The 24,420-nt window shown below is 34.8% G+C and overlaps 1 protein-coding gene across 1 annotated transcript; it reads left to right on the top strand.

The window, feature by feature from the left end:
* The first annotated feature begins 3,116 nt into the window (after positions 1-3,116).
* LOC137832468 (putative cell wall protein) lies at positions 3,117-3,914 on the top strand. The gene has a single exon (XM_068640653.1). The coding sequence runs from the start codon at positions 3,211-3,213 to the stop codon at positions 3,664-3,666; it is 456 nt and encodes a 151-aa protein (XP_068496754.1). The 5' UTR covers positions 3,117-3,210; the 3' UTR covers positions 3,667-3,914.
* Positions 3,915-24,420: the final 20,506 nt, after the last annotated feature.

The raw sequence follows: 24,420 nt of genomic DNA, 5'->3' as shown, positions 1-24,420 counted from the left end.
TCTTCATCCTTGATCACTTTATATAAGTTCATGGATAAGACCGTTGTAGGCTTGATGAGGAAAGGTTTGATCTCTGTAAAAACTCCATCAAGATAGACTTTATTTATGGAATGTGTTGATTTGTACTTTTAGACTTCTTTTCTTATATTCCTGTAAAGATAGATAATTTCACACAACATTGTAGATATAGAAAATCTAGATCTCTATTTAAATTATTTCCAAATTCTTTTTTCAATATGACCATTTTTGTATTAAGGTATTTCTTTTAATAGATAAACTAACCCTTTGATGATCCTTTATATTGGTTTATTCTAAAAATATATATTTAATTATGACTTGTTTAATTAATAAAAAATGTATAAAAAATAAGATAAAACAAATCTTAAAGATTATATAGATTGTGATGAAGAATAATATAGATTGGTAGGTTGTCTTATGTTAGCATGATCATAAACATATCTAAGCATATAAAATTACTTATAGTCTTTAGGGTTTAGGGTTTAGGGTTTAACATTGTTCATAGTCTGTTGGCAGTCTGTCTAGTTGGGTATAGACCGTCTAGGTCTCAATATGAACATTTCTCCAACTCTGTACTTTTTTACCCTTGAAGAACATCCTTTTTAGCTAAGCAATTCAACTCATTTTCACTGATATGATTGAGCCTTTGATGCCACAAAGATGCCTCAATATCCATGACATTCACACTATCTTTAGCAACCAAAGCTTTTGTCCAATACAATTTAGATTATTTCTCTCCTCTAGCCAAAACTAAGTTTACCTTTGGTGAGTTTCCACTTTCAAAACCCAAAGTGGTTATTATAACCACCACCATCAAGCATTAGCGTAAAGTTCAAATTAAAACGAACATCAAGAGCATGTTTGACTCCTTTAAGCAACAATTGCATTCTAATGTTGGTTTGTCGACAAACCAACATCCATCACCTTAGACACACCATCATTACATATCTTCAACACTCCAAAATCACCAAAAGCGTAAGATATGGAGAAATTCTTCCTTGGTGTAACATGTAATGTAAATCCAATATGAACAATCCAATGCTCTCATGATACAAGGTTAATAGACTCATGGTTATTGAGAATAACAAAATCACCACAAGTAGCCGTAGCAACACTATCATCTTCATCATGATCCTTCTCTTTTGGCTTACCCTTCTTGCCTTTGTTCTTCTTTTCCCAAGAAAATCAATACGTATGTATGTGCCTTATTTTTTTTTTTTTTTTTTTTACAATAATGACACTTCACATTCTTGTATTTGGACCCAGGCTTACTCCAACTTTTCTCTCTACCACCCTTCAGTTTCTTTTTCTAACTTCTTCCCTGTTTTCAGTGACAAACACCTCAAACTAAGATGAAGAACCATGGATCTTCCTTTTCATCTCTTCATTAAGAACACCACCTTTTGATGCTTGTAAAGAAACAACAACATTAGTGCCTGAGTTGGTAATAGAAACTTGAAATGTCTTCCAAGACTCAGGTAGTGTTTAGTAATCATAGTACACAAACTTCATCATCAAATTTGCTACCCACTCATGATATTTGATCTAGAAGCCCCTAAAATTCATTCAAGTGATACAAAATAGAAGAACTCTCCTTATACCTCAAATTCATTAGGTAATTTAACAAATACATTTTATTATTCTTGATTTAGAATGTAAAAGGACTCAATCTTCTCTTGCAAAGTTCTAGCATGTGTCTCCATTAGTAATGTGATTATAAACATTGACTTATACAAATTGTTGAATAAAACCACACACCTGTTTGTGTTCAAAGTCTTAGTATTCTTCAAACATAGAATCTGACTTATGAGTAGCAAAGATAAGAAGATGCATTTTCTTAACAAATAACAAGTATTTTATCTTACCCTTCCACAAGTGATAATTAGTGCGTTTCAAAGCAACCATTTTACTATATTTTTCTCCATCACTCAAGCAAGTCAAATAGCCCCGAAACCAAAGCCAAAATGTACTAATGCCAGTTTGAGGGAAAACAACAACACAATACCAATACATATCATACTCTAATAGTTAATGCAACAGAAATAAATTCTCATAACTTGCAAGAATCTAGGAGGAGCAACAACAAATGAACTACAATAGTAAATCACCAAAATCACAAACAAAGACACTAAGATTTTAATGTGGAAAATCCCTCAAAAGAAAGGATAAAGTCATGGTCGTCCAGAAAAAAGAAATAATTGTACTATGATCAAGAAATTGTACAAGGAGTCTTAATCACTTACAAATAGAGAACAAAGAAGATGAAAACCCTCAAATACAAAAACTAGTGTGTGAATTGAATATTTCCTTACTTAGATGTATCAACGAATGATTCGTCCATAATAAAGGACAAGATGTTCAAATGAGTTGTCAAATTTTGAGTCCGATCCAATGGTAACTGAATCTATAGTAATGGTTTTACATTTATTGCTATGTGAAAAATTAAATATGACTTCCTGTCTTCCTCTCTATCAAGTAGTGGTGTTTTAAGTGACTTAAAACATTTTTATTTTTTATTTTTTATTTTTTATTTTTTATTTTTTAACTTTAGGCCGCTATCCAATTAGTAAGTGAGACATCGAATAAGCTTCACAATTTTTTTGAATATTTTCTTCATCCAGGAAAGAAATACCTTTTCTAACATTGAGCTCTTAAGCCATTGTTGAAGTAACTAAAGTAGAGAAAGTAACCAATTTGCAACCATCTTATAGTAATATAGTAATAGTAAAATTTAAAAATTGTGACTCATACTCATATTATTATATTATATTATATTATTATAATAAAATTATCAAGTAATTATATACAATATTAGAATTGTGAAGTTTGATTAAAATTAATTCCAGCTTCTCTACAAATTACGGTGCATAAATCAGCCTCATGATGTCTCCCTTTAGTAGCCGCTCTCACATTGGTAACCTTCTTCCCCAAATAGAAAGTAATAAAGCCAAACCCAGAGAAATGTTCAGCTACCAACTGACCCCATCACCATGCATGCATCTGAATCACATTAATCCTTGCTCAAGAACTACATTTAACTCACCGCCAAAGTTCACTCCACACTGTAGAACATAGAATCATATAAATAATGCATATCACTCCCTCAAGTCTTCAACACAACTGATAAACAAACCCTATTAAAGACACCTGAGTCATACCCTCCTGGCTTCCACACTTTTCTTAGCTCTGAAAATGGCTTCCAAAGCTTCTCCATTCCTTGCACTTGTGCTCATTTCCAATATTCTCATTGCCACAGCAGTTGCAGGTCGCAGCATTGCCGAGAAAACCAACACACAAGACAAGAAAGAGCCTCAGTTCTTGTTCAAGTCTCATGATAGGGTTTATATTCCTGGCATTGGACCTGTAGGATTTCCACCCAAATTTCACCTTACACCTCACAATCCATTTACTCATGGTAATGGAGGAGCAGGAGCAGGAACAGGAACAGGAATAGGAACTGGATCAGGAATAGGAACTGGAACTGGATCAGGACCAGGAACTGGATCAGGACCAGGAACTGGATCAGGATCAGGATCAACTGGTCGCAGTTATGTTCCAGGTGGTGATGACACTTTTGTCCCAAACCCTGGTTATGAGGTTCCCATTCCTGGCAGTGGTGGCAGTGTTCCAGCACCAATTCATCCATGAGTTAACTCGTGCATGTTTGTAATGCATGCATGCATGCTAGAGGTAGTTCGTAAGGTGATTATTTATGCTTAATATTGTCTTTTTTTTTCCCTATTTTCTAGCCATAGCAATCGATAAATAAGTGTGTCCATATGCACATTGGTGCGTGTATATGGTGATCACCGTGGACTGTCAAGTCTTTCTGTTTTGTCCTTATTTGTATTGTTTTAAGCTAAATTAAGTGTGACGTAAGTTTATTTGTTCTTCAATTCAAAGTAGTTGCTGATAAAGTTATTTTGCTTTTACGCTTCCAAATTTTTGACACCCTCTTCATACCCCACATTTTATACCCGTCTCCATTTATGTCTCTTACCTACTGATATTCTCTTTTCATGCATAGTTTTTTGTTGACAGATACACTTTATCAGTACCTATAATTTCTTTTCCTATCCCATTATATCGCCTTTTATGTGTCTACACTTTTTTAAATAGGTGTTAATTATAGATTTGTGTCCAATGTCCACCAATCTTTTTCCCTGTTCATTAGTTTGCCAGTGGGGATGTATTACAGCAAGGGTGTCAAATAATTATTACTGGAAAAAGCACGAATATAGGGTTTTTTAATCTATATTGGCCATTCAGCACATGGTAAATCAATGCAGACTTTACAAGTAAGCAACAAATCACACAGAACAAATGTGACACACCGACAGTAGCACAAACTGATATCAATTACAATAAGGACAAGATATTCAACATCACGCTTCAAACCAACCACTTGGTCTTGATTCATACTCTGTACGGAGAACAAATTAAAACCTTTGCTATGGCAGCAAACTCATTTATTTTCCTCCAGCATCTCACATCATAGGAAAGACAGAATTTCGGTACACAAATACGTAGTAGGTGTGCTATCAGCAAGCGAATAAACCAAACTACCACAAGTCCATCACATGCATCATGGTTATGCTTCTCTCATGCCAACAATGAGAAAGTAGAATCAAGAAACGCACACATACTCTTACTACTCTGCATTAGTAAATTTGCTTATTTTTCTGTGAAAGAAAAACATTTTTTATTTCTAAAAAGATTTTGATTCTAAACTATTTAGTATAAAATAAGCTAATCAAAACTCCAAAGCCATTTATTCTACTATCCTATCAGAAATTATCATACGACTTTGAATCCACTCATAACAGTCAATCTCTATATAAAAAAATAATTTAATTTTGTTAATTTTTATTGACTAAGTTTCATATAGATATTTATCAACACTATGTAATGATTTCTCTTTTCCGTACTATGACAATAGGTTGCAGTATTAAGTAGTTGTCCTTTAAACCAGAGGTCAAAAATATCAGCATTTCAAAAGGATCCCTCATTCCAATGTTTACCCCACAAAAATCATACTCTGAGGTCACCATCAGTTTACATTTGTACAAGAAACCCTACACAATTTTGCTATGAATTTTAGCTGTCCTACTTTATCACAGTAAAGGTAGACAGATCATACTGGTAGAACGTATCAGAAGTAAGAACGAATCAGATGTAACATTAAATAAATATTGAGTTTGGAATTTTATAACAGAATTTCCAGCTCATAGAGGATGCTATATTCAAAGGGCACCACTAAAGTGACATTAACAAGTACTGCATCTCTACAATTTTTTTTTGAACTACACAAAGTCTACACTCTTCTTTTTTGTTTTACAATTCAAATTTAATAAACTTATCTATCTGCAGCGAATACTGGTCCTACATGTAAGGTGAAATTCAATCAGATAGGATCTTGGATTCTCTTTTGTCTAGGTTGTTAGTATCATAATTTCATCTCATTTATACATATCATTATCTTCTTTTCCTTTCTGTTCCTGTCTTTCCTCTATTCATACACCCAAAAACTGTACATTTACCATTTTCTATCGTGATTATCATAGTCTTACGAGAGAAAAACATAAAGTGAATGTGGGACTCCGAAAAAAAAGGTCCTACCATATAATTCGTTTTATATATTTCTCACTGGTAACTTGACAATTCATGTTGAAAAATAACATGAAAGGATCTATATCAACTTAAGTAATTGTTACAAGAGCTGTAACTGGGTAACTATTTGATCATATTTTATGCCAATCACCTGAAATTATGAGTATATATACTAGGGTATTAAGGGTATTGTAGAATCCTCCTTATCCAAGTGTGACATGCTAGGATCAGATCAAAACTGAACATGGCACAACCTTCCAGGTTTGAAATTTGATCTGCCACACGACATGTCCTTGTAAACTGTCAGAATAAAAGGAAACGAAGTAGATTCATTAAAAGAAGCATACTTAGCAAAGTAAAGAAATCAATAGTATAGCACAATACAAAGTCCTGGAATGTAACTGCAGTAAGCAATTTCAAAAACTAGAAAAAAATTCAGAAGCCTATAATATACTGAATTATGATGATTATTCCTTCAATATAATCAATGAGATTACCAAAAATAGCATTCACTGATCCCCAATGAAACAACATCTCCTATTCATTAATCTATACCGGCAAAATTCGTTGTATCACAGAACAATCATATCCTTTTGGTGTAGAGCTGTTTTGTATTACACAGGATCTAGTGTTTAGTTGGTTCACCAAATTGAGTGTTAGATGTTCATTTGAATTGAAATGTATGGTTCTTGTTCTGTTGTTTTAAAGATTATACATGCATCATAACCTTTCATAACCTCTCTTATGTAATAGGATTGAAACATCTTTAAAATGCTTCACATTTATTTATTTATTTTTGCTCTTCATTGAGAGGGACAAAACAAGCATTCTATAAGTCATTCCATTATGTTCTGTTTATATTGTAAGTACAGTATAACATAGAAAATACACAATACAACAACAAGAAACAAGTTGTGTATAGGTAATCATTATTGGTAAAAGGAACAGAAATTGATAATAACTAAAATTGAACAAAAGAAACTCAAGCACAATGACATATGAAGGAAATCTGATAAAGGGATACACACAAAGTCTCCTATATTCAAAATTTTGTACACGATTAATCTCGCAGCATCTATATAATGAAAGGAGAAATGCAGTTTTTATGGCATACACCAAATAAAAATGAAGTGGGGTAGGTACCTGGTTCATTTAAAATAAAATAAAATTGTTGGTTTCGTGTGGTTTCGGAGGAATCAAATGTTCATAATTTTGAAGATAATGAAGCATAGGAAACCCAGGAAAATAAAGAGGAAAAGGTAATCAACAAAGACAAAGAATCTGGTGGATCCATGATTCCTCTTCTTCTTGATTTTGGCTACGGAATTGTCCATTTCTTCGAGCTTCGCCATGATAAGAATTACAGCTTTGTGTCCGAAGAGAAGTAATTATTGAATCTCATGAAACGAAGAATTTCAACATAAAAGGAAATACCATATATTCTATTTTCGTATCCCATCTTCATTTTGTGTGCATCTCATTTTACAACTATCAAACTTTCTTTTCTTTTATATATGGATTGGAGTACCTTTTATTTTATTAATTCATTAAATTGTTAATCATGGTAATAATTAGCATGATTGATGTAATTAGTTTATTCAAATTATTTACATTATTTTTAATTACCATAATTAATCTTGATAGCTGTGGTAATTTTTATTATTAAATTATGTATAATACAATATGACATATGTTTGTTTTTTTTTTTTTCTATATTGATGACTTGTGATAGAATAGTTTATGTATGGCCCCTCCTATTTACATCACTTTTTTCCTCTTTGCACCACTTATCTTTTCTTTTATATATATTTTTAATGAAAATATTTTATTTTTAACCATTTTCATGGTCTATAACTGCACAAGGAAAGCTTAAGGTTCCGGAAAATAGTGCAATAGGTATAATTATGAAAACTAGCTTTGGTTATGTTTAGTAAGATGTCAATTTACAGTGCACAGTGAAAACTAGCAATTGGCATTGAATATTGTAAAAATTACATTTCAATTATAATTTATCGGTGTGTAGATTGACATGCAAAGTGTCATGACATTAATAAAATCTTATACGAAATACAACGTCATTACTATAATAATATCACAGATTCATATTTTCTAATTGGAAAATAAAGATCTGAAATGGGCTTCGTCACCACAACAATATTTGGACAAATTCTTCCTCCATTTCTACACTTTCATATTAATTATAAAAAAAAAACAGTTTTAACATTTTTAAAATTTTTAAATAACTCTAAATAAAGTACAACTTCATATTTTTAAATAACTTCACTTGCACTCTCATACTTCCATTCTAATCGCAAAACTTCCATTTTTCTCCAGTTGCAACATTTAAGAGAGTAGTTTCATCATTTGAATTTGTGTGTAAGAGGATTGACAAGAAAACCTGTTGCATTCAACGTTCCCTACTGAGAAAATAATTTGTTTTTAAGTTGTGTAGCCCATTTTTGCACTTGGTTAAGTTTTTTTTTTTTTTGGGTTTTGTGACTTTAAAAAAAACAACCAAATGAAAACACTGTCATCACCAGTAAAAATACCACAAAACTTACCTTAATCACCAACATTCATCATCAGCCACCGCAAGGAACCACCACCACTTGAAAATGAAAAAGAAGGCACCACACTCTCCACAATACCTAGAAGAGTATTGTTGGAATTAAAAATAAGTATGGAGGGTAGGGGGATGGTATATATTTATGGAAGAGGCCCAAGCACAAGCCCACATACAAGCCCATCAAGGAATAGATTGGGCCAACCACTAGAGCTATGTCCAAGAGGATCCAAGAAGAATGGAATGCTGCTATTGATGGCAGAGAAACCTTCTTATACATGTTCAAAATGCCATAAACTCTAGTGTAGAGTAGACTTTATTTTCTTGTCAAAATTAGCATAGGAACTTTATTTGTAATTTTCTTAGAATTAATTTTGGCACCTAAAACACCAACCTAGGTATATTTAGGGTTTCTAAAAACCTCTAAATTAACCAAGGCCGGTTATGGCTAAGCCATGGAGAGAGTTCACGCTTCCTACATGTTCCATATTTAACATGTGTTAAATATGCTTCATGTGCTCCATGTGCTCACTTCCATTTAGGCGCCAATTTCAAATTCTTTTCATTTGAGTTTAGCTTTCATTTCATTTGTATTTGGCTCTTCAAATTCCAGCCCTCCATTGCTATAAAAGGTGTTTGGTGTTGAAGATGGATGAAGCTCATCTCTACCTAGCCTTAGTGTGTTTGATGTAGATGTTAGCTAGTTTGCTTTATAGGTTGTGATCCGGTCGGTCATCGGTCTAGGGTGACGTCAGCGATTGATGGCCACGTGGGCCGTTCTTAGTGGGCCATGTGGGCCGGGAAAGCTGATGTGCCTTGAAGAGGGTCACCTGGAGGGTGATCGATGATCAGGCAGAGATCGGTGATCAGAGGGCGATCGGTCGTCGTATCACACGCGGTTAAGCTAGGAACGGGAAGGGATTCCCGGCGAGAGCGTTGCATACGAGTCTTGTGTGGCAGAGTATCAGAGATAAGAGAGGTTAGGCGCTTTGCAGTACCATGCATGAGAGTGGTCTAAGGGAGCTAGCAGACGGTCGATGATTGGTGCTCTCTTAGCCCATGACGTGCATGGGGCAAAACAGGGGTGATCGTTCACGCGTTAGGTGATGCCCGGTATGCGCGCTTGCCCAAGTCGCACCTGGTACTCACGCTGAGGCTGCCCGAGACGCCCAATGAATGAAACACGCTAAGTTACTTCGTACACGAATAACTTGGGCGCGCGGCAGGGTATATAAAGGCTTTCCACACTCATTACGAAGGTACGTTTTCATACTGACAAATGGCTAGTTTTCGCACAGAGAGGAGAGAGAGAATCACAGAGTGCACGAGTCTCACTGAGATTCAGAGTACACGATTCTTTAGTGGTCTTGTTTGACTGACTTGAGCGTCGGAGCGCAATCGGCCGCTAGAGGCGCCGTTTGTAGTGTTTTCGCAGGTTCGCTCGGACTAATTGGAACGTATTTGCGGAAGACGGAGTTTGACATGGCGAGACCTTCAACGACCAAGTCACCGGCAAGATCAGGTTGCAATATGTCTTAGATGATCTTGTACTTTAGGGTTGTGTGTACTCAAGGTTGGCTTTTGCTACATGACCTATCCTAGATGCCTAACCAAGCATAGATCAAGCACTTGAAGTGGTTAAAAGTTTTTCCAAAAGCTTTTTTGAGTTCTCTCCAAAAATCAGGATACTACACAAAAATAAATCGGTTTCACTGTAAAAGAATAGGTTTGTTTTTGGTTTGCTAAAAGGATTTTCGAAAGTTGGTTAGGGCACCAAAGGTACAACTCAGTCAGTTATTTTCAGTTAGCTGAGTTGGCAGTTTTCCTAAAATAAATTTGTTTAGTTTAAAACTAAATCTGTTGTTTTCATAACAGCTTTTCAACTGTTTTTTGAAAAGAAGTTAGAAACTGTTTTCTGTATAAAGAAAAGCTTTTCTCACATGAAAGGATGCTGAGCAATCACGTTTTTGACAGAGATTAAACATTTTCTATGTGAGAAGAAGGATTGAAAAGAGTTTTTGAAAGGTTTTCCAAAGGGATTTTCAAGTGTGCTTGTTCTAGGAAAACTTTGATCTTGGTGAAGGTGCTGGTGCAGTTCTGCAGCAAATTGAACTACTGGTTTTGAGTTCTTGCATCTTCTTTTCAGGTGTTATCTTTCCTTTATTCTGGTTTGTAAAGGTGTAAGTGTTAGTCACTCCTTGATAGGGTTTCTTGGAGTGCAAGGTGTGCTGAAATAGGGTTTTTCAGCATTGGTTGTATTATTCTTGTAGTGTTCAAGAACTGTTGTGTTTGTAAGTGATTAATACTGTTTTTAGTGGATTCCACCTTGGAGTAAGGTGAAACTGGATGTAGCTCTTTATGAGTGAACCAGTATAAAAGCTTGCCTGTACTTTTCTTCTCATCCCTGCACTCGTTTATGGTTTTTGCTTAATTTTGTCAAGAACGAAATCTGTTCATTTGAAACCAAATTTGTTAATTCTGGGTTTAATAAAAATTGTTCTTCCTGATTTGTTAAAGTTCTCTAATCACTAACACAGTATTTGTATATGAGGTTTTCATTGATTTAAGGACAAATAGTCTTATTCATTAAATCCTGACAAAGATTCATTTCCTTTGAAACCTTGTGATGAATGAACTTGATTGTTTTCTTGGCATAATCTGTATTCTTCAAACTGGTAAAATTTAACCAATCTGATTTTGTTATACCTCTCTGTTGATTGCAATTTTAATCTGAACAAGTTCAAATTGTGTTAGACTGTTCTGAAGAATCATTCTGTTTCAAATAAAATCAATTTGTTTTTTTCACCTCTGTTACACTGTAAACTAGCCTCTTATGCGAAAATTTGATAAGCTCAATTCACCCCTCCCCTGTTGAACTTAGACACTGTTTAACTCTAACAACTGGTAAGAGCTAGGGCTTGTATTTTGCTCAAGTGTATGCTTGATGTCTGAGTTTAAAATTCCTTTTGCTGAAGGTGCGTCTATTAATAGACCTCCTATGTTTGGTGGTGTTAACTATGCTTTCTAGAAAATCAGGATGAAAATCTTTATGGAGTCTATTGACATGGGGATCTGGGATGCAGTGATCAGTGGACCTTTTATACCTATGCAGGTTGTCAAAGAAGAAACAATAAAGAAGCCTTGGTCTGAATGGAGTGAAACCGAGAAGAAGAAGGCCCAATATGACTCCTTAGCCAAGAACATCATCACCTCTGCACTGAATATTGATGAGTTCTTTAGAGTCTCTCAATGCAACTCAGCTAAGGAGATGTGGGAGGTACTAGAGGTAACTCATGAAGGGACTGATGATGTGAAACGAGCAAGGAAGCACTCACTCATTCAGGAATACGAACTGTTCAGAATGCAATTAGAAGAAAGTATTGCAGATGTGCAGAAACGATTTACACATATTGTAAATCACCTCACTGGCCTTGGTAAAGTCTTTGACAAGGAAGAGCTCAACATAAAGGTGCTGAAATGCCTTGATAGGAGCTGGCAGCCTAAGGTAACAACAATCTCAGAATCCAGAGATTTATCCAAGATGTCCACTGCTGCACTTTTTGGAAAGCTGATGGAGCATGAAATAAAGCTGAAAAGTTTGAAAGAACAAGAAACTGTGGAAAAGAAAGCCAAAGGAATTGCCTTGAAAACTACCATGGAACATGATACAAGTGAGGAAGAAGAGAATCATGAACATGATGAGGCATTGAATCTGCTCACCAGAAAATTCAGCAGATTTCTTAGAAAGAAAAACCGTGATAGAACTCAACAAAGGAAGAGGTATTCTAAATCCAATGATTCAAATTCTTCAAATTACACTTGTTTTGGATGTGGTAAACTAGGTCATATAAAGGCTGATTGTCCAAACAATCAAAACAAAGAAAAATCAGCAAGCAAAAAGAGTGAAAGAAGCAAAGGCAAAAAAGCATACATCTCATGGGAAGAAAATGATGTATCCTCATCTAGTGATTCCTCAACCGAAAGTGAGGAAGCAAATATGTGCTTTATGGTGAATGATGAAGAACCTAACTCTGACTCAGTAAGTGATTTTTCTACTGATTCTGAAAATTATGATCAGCTGTTAATTGCATTTAAGGAAACACATGATGAAGCAAACAAATTAGCTGTAATTTGCAATAAATTGAATAAAGTAAATAGGGTACTTGAACCAAAGGTCAAAGCTCTTGAAGAAGAACTGCACAAAGCTAAAACTGAATTGGTTAGCCTTGAATTAACATGTTTGCATGCATCAGTAAAAACCTGTGATAAATGTAAAAAGCTGGAAAAATAGGTTGAATATTTGTTAAAAACACTCTCAAATTTCACTAAAGGAAGAGAAAATCTTGAAACCTTATTAGGTTCACAGAATGCTGTTTTTAATAAAAATGGTCTAGGATATAATCCTGGAATGAAAAGTAATGTGAAAAAGCTATCCAGTTTTTTTGTTCCTTCCAAAACAGGTTTTTCCCCTTTTAGTTGTTCAAATACAATGCATTCTACAACCTGTTTTTACTGTATGAAGTCTGGACATATATCTAGAACATGTAAAGCTAGAAGGTACCTTGTTCCAAAAGGATTGACCAAATGGCTTCCTAAGGAAAGGTATTAATCATGTTGGACCCTAAACTTGGAAGGGGTACCATATGTGTTAAATCTGTTTTGTTTTGCAGAAAAACAGTAGGAAAAATCAGTGGTACTTGGATAGCGGGTGCTCAAAACACATGACTGGTGATGTCACCCAATTCACAAATCTAAAACTTAAAGCTGAAGGACACATCACATATGGAGATAATAATAGAGGAAGAATTCTTGGAAGAGGAGATGTTGGTACTGCAGACTCAACCACTATTGAGAATGTACTGTATGTTGAAGGGCTAAAGCACAGTCTTCTAAGCATTAGTCAGCTGTGTGACAAGGGATACAAGGTCAATTTCGAAGCCAACACTTGTACAATTTCAAATGAAATTTCTGGTAAGGTGCTTTTCACAGGATAAAAGAGTAAACAACATCTATCTCTTAGATATTATGAAGAGCTGTTCTGAAAATGCGTGTTTGTTATCTAAAAGTGATGAGTCCTGGCTGTGGCATAGGAGGCTAGCTCATATTCACACAAATCACTTGAATAAGCTAAAGTATAAGGAACTAGTTTCTGGTTTACCAAACATAAAATTTCAGAATAACAGATTGTGTGATGCTTGTGTAAAGGGAAAACAGATAAGAACTTCTAAATCTAAAGATGTGGTTTCTACAAATAAAGCCTTGGATGTTTTACATATGGACTTGTTTGAACCATCTAGGACTGCTAGCTTAGCTGGAAATTACTATGCCTTGGTGATTGTTGATGACTTTTCAAGATATACATGGACCTTGTTTCTTGCTTCTAAAAATGATGCATATAAAGCCTTTAAGAAACTTGCTAAGGTTCTGCATAATGAAAATGAAAATAGAATAAAACAGATTCGTAGTGATCATGGGAGAGAATTTCAAAATGCAAAATTTGATAGATATTGTGAAAAACATGGGATCACACATAGCTATTCTGCTCCTAGGACACCCCAACAAAATGGTGTTGTTGAAAGGAAGAATAGTTCATTAGAAGAGTTAGCTAGGACCATGCTAAATGAATATGATTTACCTAAATATTTTTGGGCTGATGCAGTATACACTGCTTCTTATGTGCTTAATAGAACCGTGATTAGACCAATTCTTAAGAAAACTCCCTATGAATTATATAAAGGTAGGAAGCCTAGCATTAGTCATCTTAGGGTTTTTGGCTGCAAATGTTTTGTTCTAAATAATGGTAAAGACAATCTAGGGAAATTTGATCCTAAATCAGATGAGGGAATACATATTGGATATGCTATAAATGGTCATGCTTATAGAGTGTATAACAAAAGATTGCTTGCAGTAGAAGAATCTATACATGTTGTATTTGATGAAACAGATTTTTCTGTGCCTAAATCTGTTCTGGATGAACCTGGTATGGATGATTTAAGAACCATTTTGCAAAAGAATCAATCTAGTGAGCTTGATGCAACTAATCAAAATTCTGTCAAAGAATCTACTGTGAATGCAGGATTGCCTAAGGAATGGAAGACACCCAGGGATCTTACACTAGACAATGTAATTGGTAAAATTGAGAAAGGAGTCTCAACAAGGAATTCACTTAATAATTTCTGCAGAACAGTGGCCTTTGTTTCACAGATTGAGCCTAAAAGTCTGGAAGAAGCACTACAAGACAACAATTGGATAACAACAATGCAGGAAGAGCTGAACCAGTTTGAATACAATGAAGTGTGGACTTTGGTTCCAAGAAGGCATGAGATGAATATCATAGGAACCAAGTGGGTGTACAGGAACAAGATGGATGAACATGGGGCTATCACTAGAAATAAAGCAAGGCAGGTTGCTAAAGGTTATAACCAAGAAGAGGGACTTGATTTTGATGAAACTTATGCACCAGTAGCACGTCTTGAAGCCGTCAGATTACTCCTAGCATTTTCTAGCATACAAGGTTTCAAGCTGTTTAAAATGGATGTCAAGAGTGCATTCTTAAATGGTTACATTAATGAAGAGGTGTTTGTATCTCAGCCTCCAGGGTTCGAAGACCATAAAAATCCAGAGCATGTGTACATGCTTAAGAAGGCGTTATATGGATTGAAGCAGGCACCTAGGCAATGGTATGAGAGGCTAAGTGAGTTTTTGCTCTCTCAAGGATATAACCGTGGCAATTCTAATAAAACTATGTTCATAAAGAAGAAAAGAGAAGACATTATACTTGTGCAAGTCTATATGGATGATATTATCTTTGGATCCACAAATGAGGAGATGTGTGAAGACTTTGTAAAAAAAATGAAGAGTGAGTTTGAGATGTCAATGTTAGGAGAAATGAATTTCTTCCTTGGACTGCAAGTGAAACAACTCAAGGATGGAATTTTCATAAGTCAAGAAAAGTACTGCAACAAGCTGCTTAAGAGGTTTGATATGGATCAATGCAAAGCAATCATCACTCATATTTCAACAAGCTGCTAGCTGGAACAAGATTGTGCAAGAAAATCAGTGGATCAATCTAAGTACAGGGGTTTAATTGGTTCTTTGTTATACTTAACTGGTAGCAGGCCTGACATTATGTTTGTTGTGTGCTTATGTGCTAGATATCAATCTGATCCAAAGGAATCACACTACAATGCAACAAAGAGAATTCTGAAATACTTGCAAGGATCTAAGGATGTTGGATTATGGTATCCTAACAAGGTATCTTTAAACTTAACTGGTTTTTGAGACTCTGACTTTGCAGGTTGCAAGGTTGATAGAAAAAGCACAAGTGGGACTTGTCACATGCTTGGATCAAGTCTAATCTCATGGCATTGCAAGAAACAGGCTTGTGTTGCTTTCTCTACAGCAGAGGCAGAATATATAGCTGCTGGAAGTTGTTGTGTTCAAACCTTATGTTCAAAGTGACTTTGTAATTCTATATGGATCTAAGGCTATAAATTTGTAAGCAGCATTTAAGAAATGACATTTTCTAAGTATATAATCTATATAAACAAGAATTTCACCTATAAATTGTGATCAAATAATTGGGTATCTAGCTTAAATTGTCCTATAAATTTCAATCTGTTATATTTTCTAAGAATCCTGTCACGCATTTAATAACTAAACATATTGAAATTAGACATCACTTTCTAAGAGAACATATAGCTAATGGAACTTGTGATATCAAATTCATTGGCACTGAATTTCAATTGGCTGATCTTTTTACTAAACCTCTTGTTTTTATATTTTAACGTGTTCTGCTCCCTGTTTCAGAATCACAGCTGTGACTAGGAAAGATAAAGATTTTCTTTTCTCTCTCTCTCTCTCTCTATCTTTAACTGCTTTTACGGTTATTAACTAGCAGGTCTATGACAATTATTATGTGGGTATCCTAACTGATTAGATGTTGTGTAGGTGCAACAGATTTGATTTGTCAAACTGAAATCTGGTTCCAACATATTCTTACGTAAATCAACACCTAAACATGCTGTACCACAAGAATAAAATCTGAAGCATATCTGATTGATTTGATTTTTTTAACCCATAATTCTTGAAATCTGATTAAATTGATTTTCTTTAAAATTTGTGATTTTTGAAATCTGATTTAAAGCTCTGTATAAACCTGGCACTAATCAATTGTTTTTCACACCTCCTCATTTCTGCTACGAGCTGTCCAAGTTCAAACAAACTACTGCGTTTAATTTCTATCTTGAAACAATCATGTGAACTGTTACTAATACTTCTACTAGTTGGTTTATCTTTAGGTGACTAAGTGCAGGTAACAACAGATCAAGCATGGCATCCTCATCACACAGAAAGAAGAAATCCAAAGAGCAATCCAACAGCAGCCAAGGCATTCTGGAAAACTGGTTTGCTGGAGATTCTGAATCCATGACAAGGTTCATCCATGAGACAAGCAGAAAGCAAGTCAATGTGCCCAAGGTGCTGGAATTCTCATGGTTAAGGGAAGAAAATCTGACTGAAGCAAAAACTCTGCTCAAGCATCAAAAGCTGAAAAACTTCTTAGAAATGACTGGAAATGTCTATCCAGACTTGATGAAAGTGTTCTACAGCAATATGGTTCAAGATGGCAAAAATCTGGTTTCTCATGTGGAAGGTGTGAAGCTGAAAATTACAAGGGAAATATGGAGCAATGTGGGAGGAATCAAGTATTCAGGAATGAAGGTTAGCAAAGGGAATACTGCTGGAATTCAAGGGTTCAACAAAATGCAGTTTTATAGGAGCTGTGTTAGAAATCCTGCTGAACCAGTAGCTAGATTTCATGCTGGAAATCTGACAATAATTCCAAGACTCCAAGCCTACATAATTGCTTGGCAACTCACTCCTAGAGGAAGCAATCATGCTACTCTTCATGAAGAGGATTTGATTCTGCTATACTGTATAATGAACCAACTCAAGGTAAATTGGGTGAGTACAATGGTAGAGCATATGCTCAAATCCACACGGCTTCCATATTATCGTTTTCCATATGCTATTTTTGTGTCAAAGCTAATTGATTATTTTGAAGTTGATAGTGCAAATGAGAGAAATGACACCATTAAGGCAGCAAGTGAAATAGACAACTCCACTCTCTTGAAGATGGGGTTCCAAAAGGAGGATGACTGCTGGAGATTTAGAAGGAATGTTGCAAATAGAGCTGAAAATGAAGCAACTAATCTAGGAGATGAAGAAGAAGAAAATGCTGATGGTGTGCAGCACATGGATGAGTCACCAGTGCACTCTTCTGGAAATGAGGATATTGCTGCTACAAGCCAAAATGCATTGGTAGCATATCAGGAACCTATGCATAGAGGTGAACCTCTATCCATGTTCGAAAGGCAAGTTCTAAACAGGCTAGATACACTCACATACGACCAAAAGGAGTACTATGAAATGACTCAAGCCAGGTTTCAACACTTGGATGACCAAATTGAAGGACTTCAGGAGCAACTAGCTGAGCTTTACTACCACAACAAGTGATCCTATTTCATAGTCTTTATCTTTTATATCTTGTTGAACAATTTGGTTTTAGTCTGTTTGTCTTTATTCTGCACTGGTTTTAGTCGGTTTTATTTTGGTTTGTAAAAGAACTCTATACTGGTTTTTTGTTTGAACTATTATGAATGTCTATGGTATGTCTTTATCCCATGCTTTATTCTGTTTGATGAATCCAAAGGGGGAGAAGAACAGAAGAACAACTCACAAAAGTTGATGTTCTGGTTCAAGCTGCAGGGAGGTAGCACAAAACTCACACACTGCAATATTCTGGTTTTATTTCTAAATGTTGCTGTGCAGGTTTTGGCAGTCAGTACACTGTAGGTTTTGATCATCAAAGTATGCAAAGCAAAAGGGGTTTTGTCTCCATCAAACAGGGGGAGATTGTTGAAGATGGATGAAGCTCATCTCTACCTAGCCTTAGTGTGTTTGATGTAGATGTTAGCTACTTTGCTTTGTAGTTTGCAATATGTCTTAGATGATCTTGTACTTTAAGGTTGTGTGTACTCAAGGTTGGCTTTTGCTACATGACCTATCCTAGATGCCTAACCAAGCATAGATAAAGCACTTGAAGTGGTTAAAAGTTTTTCCAAAAGCTTTTTTGAGTTCTCTCCAAAAATCAGGATACTACACAAAAATAAATCGGTTTCACTGTAAAAGAATAGGTTTATTTTTGGTTTGCTGAAAGGATTTTCGAAAGTTGGTTAGGGCACCAAAGGTAAAACTCAGTCAGTTATTTTCAGTTAGCTGAGTTGGCAGTTTTCCTAAAATAAATTTGTTTAGTTTAAAACTAAATCTGTTGTTTTCATAAAAGCTTTTCAACTTTTTTTGAAAAGAAGTTAGAAACTGTTTTCTGTATAAAGAAAAGCTTTTCTCACATGAAAGGATGCTGAGCAATCACGTTTTTGACAGAGATTAAACATTTTCTATGTGAGAAGAAGGATTGAAAAGAGTTTTTGAAAGGTTTTCCAAAGGGATTTTCAAGTGTGCTTGTTCTAGGAAAACTTTGATCTTGGTGAAGGTGCTGGTGCAGTTCTGCAGCAAATTGAACTACTGGTTTTGAGTTCTTGCATCTTCTTTTCAGGTGTTATCTTTCCTTTATTCTGGTTTGTAAAGGTGTAAGTGTTAGTCACTCCTTGATAGGGTTTCTTGGAGTGCAAGGTGTGCTGAAATAGGGTTTTTCAGCATTGGTTGTATTATTCTTGTAGTGTTCAAGAACTGTTGTGTTTGTAAGTGATTGATACTGTTTTTAGTGGATTCCACCTTGGAGTAAGGTGAAACTGGATGTAGCTCTTTATGAGTGAACCAGTATAAAAGCTTGCCTGTACTTTTCTTCTCATCCCTGCACTCGTTTATGGTTTTTGCTTAATTCTGTCAAGAACGAAATCTGTTCATTTGAAACCAAATCTGTTAATTCTGGGTTTAATAAAAACTGTTCTTCCTGATTTGTTAAAGTTCTCTAATCACTAACACAGTATTTGTATACGAGGTTTTCATTGATTTAAGGACAAATAGTCTTATTCATTAAATCCTGACAAAGATTCATTTCCTTTGAAACCTTGTGCTGAATGAACTTGATTGTTTTCTTGGCATAATCTGTATTCTTCAAACTGGTAAAATTTAACCAATCTGATTTTGTTATACCTCTCTGTTGATTGCAATTTTAATCTGAACAAGTTCAAATTGTGTTAGACTGTTCTGAAGAATCAATCTGTTTCAAATAAAATCAATTTGTTTTTTTCACCTCTGTTACACTGTAATCTAGCCTCTTCTGCGAAAATTTGATAAGCTCAATTCACCCCTCCCCTCTTGAACTTAGACACTGTTTGACTCTAACACTTGGGTCATGAAATAGGAAGATTATTCTAGAGCAAATTGCTGCCAAAATTGTGTCAATTTTGCTCCTTGTCTCCTACCTCTCTAGGATAGACATTTTAATCTTTATTCTTCATCTTTGCCAAGTGAGATGGCCTCACCACTCACTCTCCACACCTAGGATGCACCTTCAAGGAGTACATCACTCTTCATGAGTTCCTTGCTCGTCTTCTTCCATGAATGCTTCCGCCAATTTCACCAAAGAAAAGCTACGGATGAAGGTACACCTCCATCATATATGGAGGTGCAAGGAGAATTTGCCTATTTTTTCTATTGCAAAGCGTCAGGAGATAACAAAAGCTTCATCATTTGATAAATATATAAGAGAAAGTAATAAATAAATAAATTTCTAAAATTATATAGTATGAAAAATCATATAATTGCTAAATAAATGGATTTAACATATTTGTTTTTGGAATGTGTACCACTAGGATCGAACGTTTCTTGTGCGTGTCAGTATCCGGTACTGACCGAACAATACAAGTTTAGGAGTAATTATTAAAATATGTATTCATGGTAATTAAATTGTACGAAAATTAGGTAATGTGAATGCTAAAGGTGATGCACGCCTTAAATCACGGTGCATGTTTATCAGAAAGTAGCCTAAGAGTGCTACGTGGCCAGTCTGCGGGTTGAAATGACAAACAAAGAACAATCTTAGGAGACGAGCGCCCTAGAAGGGAACACACAGTCGCCCTAGTGGACTTGGACCCAAGAAGGAATGATGCCCTCTTGGAGTCAGGAGTGGACCTTAGGTTGATCCATTTACAAGATCAGGAGCACGTCACGAATATGGGTACATTGTTGTCCTCGAAAGATGCTACAAAAATGGTGTATGCGGTGGTGATTATTTTTGTATACACTGGCGTTTAAAACGCCACAATATACACGTGTGGCAGTTCTCCAAACCGCCATAGAACTAGCTGCAACAAAGTTTAATGACGGTCTTATGCTACCCGTCGCAACACTCACCATTTTAACGCTTTGTTTAAAGTGGAAAATTTTTATATGTAATTATTGTTAGCCATAATTGATGCAATTTATTTCATTGAAAAGGATATCACTGCAAAACACAATGCATGTAAACATTATTATATATAATGTGATATTTTTAACTATCAATATTATAATAAAATTATAAAAAATAATATGTCGGTTTCTATTGACATAATTTTAATTCTAAATAAATGGAATTCAACCACCACTTTTAATCTCGTTTGCATAATTAAACAACTAAACATAATATATTTTCATAATAAAGAAAATAAATACTAATAAAATGAAATATTATAGAAAGTTATAAGCATTCATTCATTACATTGAAAATTAGAAGATACATAATGTTCAAAAGTTGATACATAATTGCTCAAAAGTAAAGAAAACATACAAAATAGTTTTGAATATCATCATAACATTCAAATTATTACAACATGTTCTTCACTAATCAATTTTGCTTCCAACATTTGATCCTATTACTTGATTAGGTGATGAAGCACAACTTCCAACATCTGAGGCCTGAAATAAATAATAAATAATTTGAAGTTAATAATTTTCAATGTTTATAATTATAAAATAAAAGACACCAATAAACATTTTAATATACTAATACCTCATTGATGGATGCATGTACCAAATTAGCTTTCATGCAGCAAAATGTTCCAGAACATCTTTTCAGGAAGAAATATATGTAAGAAAAGTTTACATTTAATTTTTTACAGTTGCGAGCTCACTTTAAATTTGAACTACCTTGTCCTCCACATTTGATGAGATTGAACTAGAGGAAGCATACCACTTATCCTTATTGTAGATCTTTTAAAAGCAAGATTGAGACAAATTCCATATGATAGCCCTCTAACTCGACCCGGAGGCTCCTTACCAAATATGACACCAATTAGATCATTTGAAGATATATTTGAAAAAGTTTTTGGATTTGTCAACATTAGCTCATCAATTTTTTTTTGGATAAAATTGAAAGTAATGATCATTATTGTCAAAAGAACATACTTGTCAGACCTGGATATATTATGACAACAGTTCCAAAAAAACTGTTATTAATTAACACCATCAAGCATACAAGATATCATCTACAATATATACGACCAATATATCATGAACAATATATTAGACCAACAATGAACCTTCCACTAGTAAAATTGTTATCATGATTAATATCTCATCATCAAAACATTAAACATTTTGGACCACCAATGAACCTTATTAGACCAACAATCTAGCAATTTCAGACTAACAACGAAACTCCAATATTAGACCAGCAATGAACCTCTAATTTCAAATCAACAACGAACCACCAAAACTGTTATCTATAATACCAATTCATCTAATACTTACAATCAAAACAGTATATCATGATCAATATATCATCATCAAAACATCAAACAATTCGGACCACCAATGAACCTTATCATACCACCAATTAAGCAATTTCCGATCTAGTGGCTCAACTTCATGGTTGATTATTTTTCTTCTCTTCTTTCTTAGTAGAAGCATATGGTACTAAAGTTGGGATTTTAACACTGAGAAATTTAATTAATATTTTAGCATATTGCATATTGGTTGGTATGTTAATGTATGTCTGAAAGAATTATAAAATATAATGGAAATAAAAGGAGGGAGGTATCCATATTCTTTTTCTTAGTTTACTAGTTATGTTTGACCAGTGCAATAATTTTGACCTTTTTATGCAAATGAGGGAATGATACAACCCAATTAGACAAGGAGATAACCAAGGACACAACATACACTTCACAATTAAGTCATTCATCTTAGCATCCAAGACAAAAGGCCCCACCAAACTTCAGAAGGACCTCAACATAAGAAGAACTGGACATAGGCCAGAGCATCGAATGTTCTTTCTTCTAGTCTATTTAAAAGACAAGTTTATGTAAATAAATTGGGCTCAATTTGGGGGTCCAAATAGAAGAATAAGCTAGAGTAGGGCTCACTTTGCATAAATTGAGGTGTACTTAGCATAAATTGGGCTTGTGCCAAACCCATCTTTCATAGCAAGTGCTTATAGGTTTAGAGTTTCTTTGACCTACCTTCTAGAAGGTTTCTCACAAATGACACCCTGATCCTCTATCTTGTTCTCCAAGGCACTATCTCCTATAAATAAAGTTCTTTGCCTCATGTATTTCACACATTGAATTTTGAATAGAAAAGAAACTCTGTCAGATTGTTTAGTAAGTTAAGTTTCCTAAAGGTTCTTGGGTCTTATGTTGTGAGTGTAGTGCACTTCAAGTGACGACTCTTCACCACTCATCTTGGCGTGATCCATCTTCCAAGTGGCGTGATCCATCTTCCATTCCATAAGTTTCTCTCATCTTTCTCTTTTTTTTCTTCCATTGTGCCTTTCGTAATTCCATTCCCCTTTGCTTATTTATTCTCATTTTTTTTATTCAGTTATCATCTTGCTTCCTTCCATCTTATGTTATTTTAATTTTCGTACCTCATCATCATTATCACCTTATATTGTGTTTTTTCTTTGCCCTCTAAAAGCGAACCTTCACACTTACTTAACCACTTGGTTAAGTTCGTGTCTAGTGGGAATCTTCTTTGAGTTTCTCACCATATTCTTAAAATAAAAATTCATAAACAAAGTGAAACCAACAAAATGTTCAATCCTAAAATCAACTCACATCAAGGAAATAGTAATGATTGATACATAACTAAAATTTGGCCTTCGAGACTATCTGGCTTCTATTCTATAACAATGCACTGACTCTTAGTTACTGTTTCACAATTTCCAATTTACATTGAATGGTACTGATTCAGTATAATTAATTTATATATTCACAATTCATTTGTTGTAAGTAGTCCAATGGTGCTTTTATTGTTGTCTATAGGTATGCAAGTGCAATACCAATATATCATCATCATCACCAATATATCATCGTCAAAACAATACTACCAATATATCATCATCAAAACAACAAACATATTTTGAAATTATAATAATACTTTACCCCAATCTCCATAGCCTCATCATTCACATAGGTGTCATTTTTCCTCTTATGTGTGATCTTCCACATTTCAACTCGTATAATATTCTTACCGGTCTCAATTAAATAAAGTCATAAATTGTATTATATTAAAACAAAAAGCACAATATAAGTAAAAAATATTATCTCTTCTTCTTGACAAAGACATAACACCTGATGAGAATCAAATAAAGGAGGCTTTTATTAATGGAGGAAGAGGACATCCACCCTCACATTTGAAGTTCTTCCTTCTAGTCTTCTCAAAATTAAAAGAAGACATAAAATAAAGATGAGGCCCAAGCCCAAAGCCCAAGCCCAAGTCCAAGAAGGCCAAAGCCCAAAGAGCCCAAGTCCATCCCATGAGGGGCAATGCCAAGCTTTGAAATACTCTTGTATAGTTTTAGGAGGTGTGGTTATTAAATAAAGGAGTGTGAAAATGTAAAATAAAGTCACATTACCCATGTGACTTAGGAGAGTGGTGTAGGTGTAGTTTTTGGGAGGTGTCATATTAGAAAAAGGTCACACCTCCCATGTGACTTGTTTTTGGTGGGAATTTCAAATGAGTTTATTTGAAATTTCCCACCTATTTTTCAGCACCTTAGGCTATAAATAGAGGTGCTTCCTTTGTAAAATTCAGATTGGAATTAATCTAAGAAAACTCTACTCAAATTTTGAGTGAACTTTGGAGAGCTTTGAGCCTTCTTCTCTAGTCTTATCTTGATGGATCATTGGAGTCCTCAAGTGGCGGCATCACTCTCATCTAGGAGCATTCCACACTTCTAGTGGCGAGATCATCCAACATTCTTCCATCTTCATGAGCACTCT

This window comes from Phaseolus vulgaris, chromosome 11, assembly GCF_051622355.1.
Source record: "Phaseolus vulgaris cultivar YP4 chromosome 11, ASM5162235v1, whole genome shotgun sequence".
NCBI classification, from domain to species: Eukaryota; Viridiplantae; Streptophyta; class Magnoliopsida; order Fabales; family Fabaceae; genus Phaseolus; species Phaseolus vulgaris.
Note: the sequence above shows the minus strand (reverse complement) of the source record. Positions and strands in the feature narration are given on the sequence as shown.

Coding starts and splice junctions, on each gene's coding strand:
- LOC137832468 (XM_068640653.1), top strand. CDS start 3,211: ATGGCTTCCAAAGCTTCTCCATTCCTTGCACTTGTGCTCATTTCCAAT.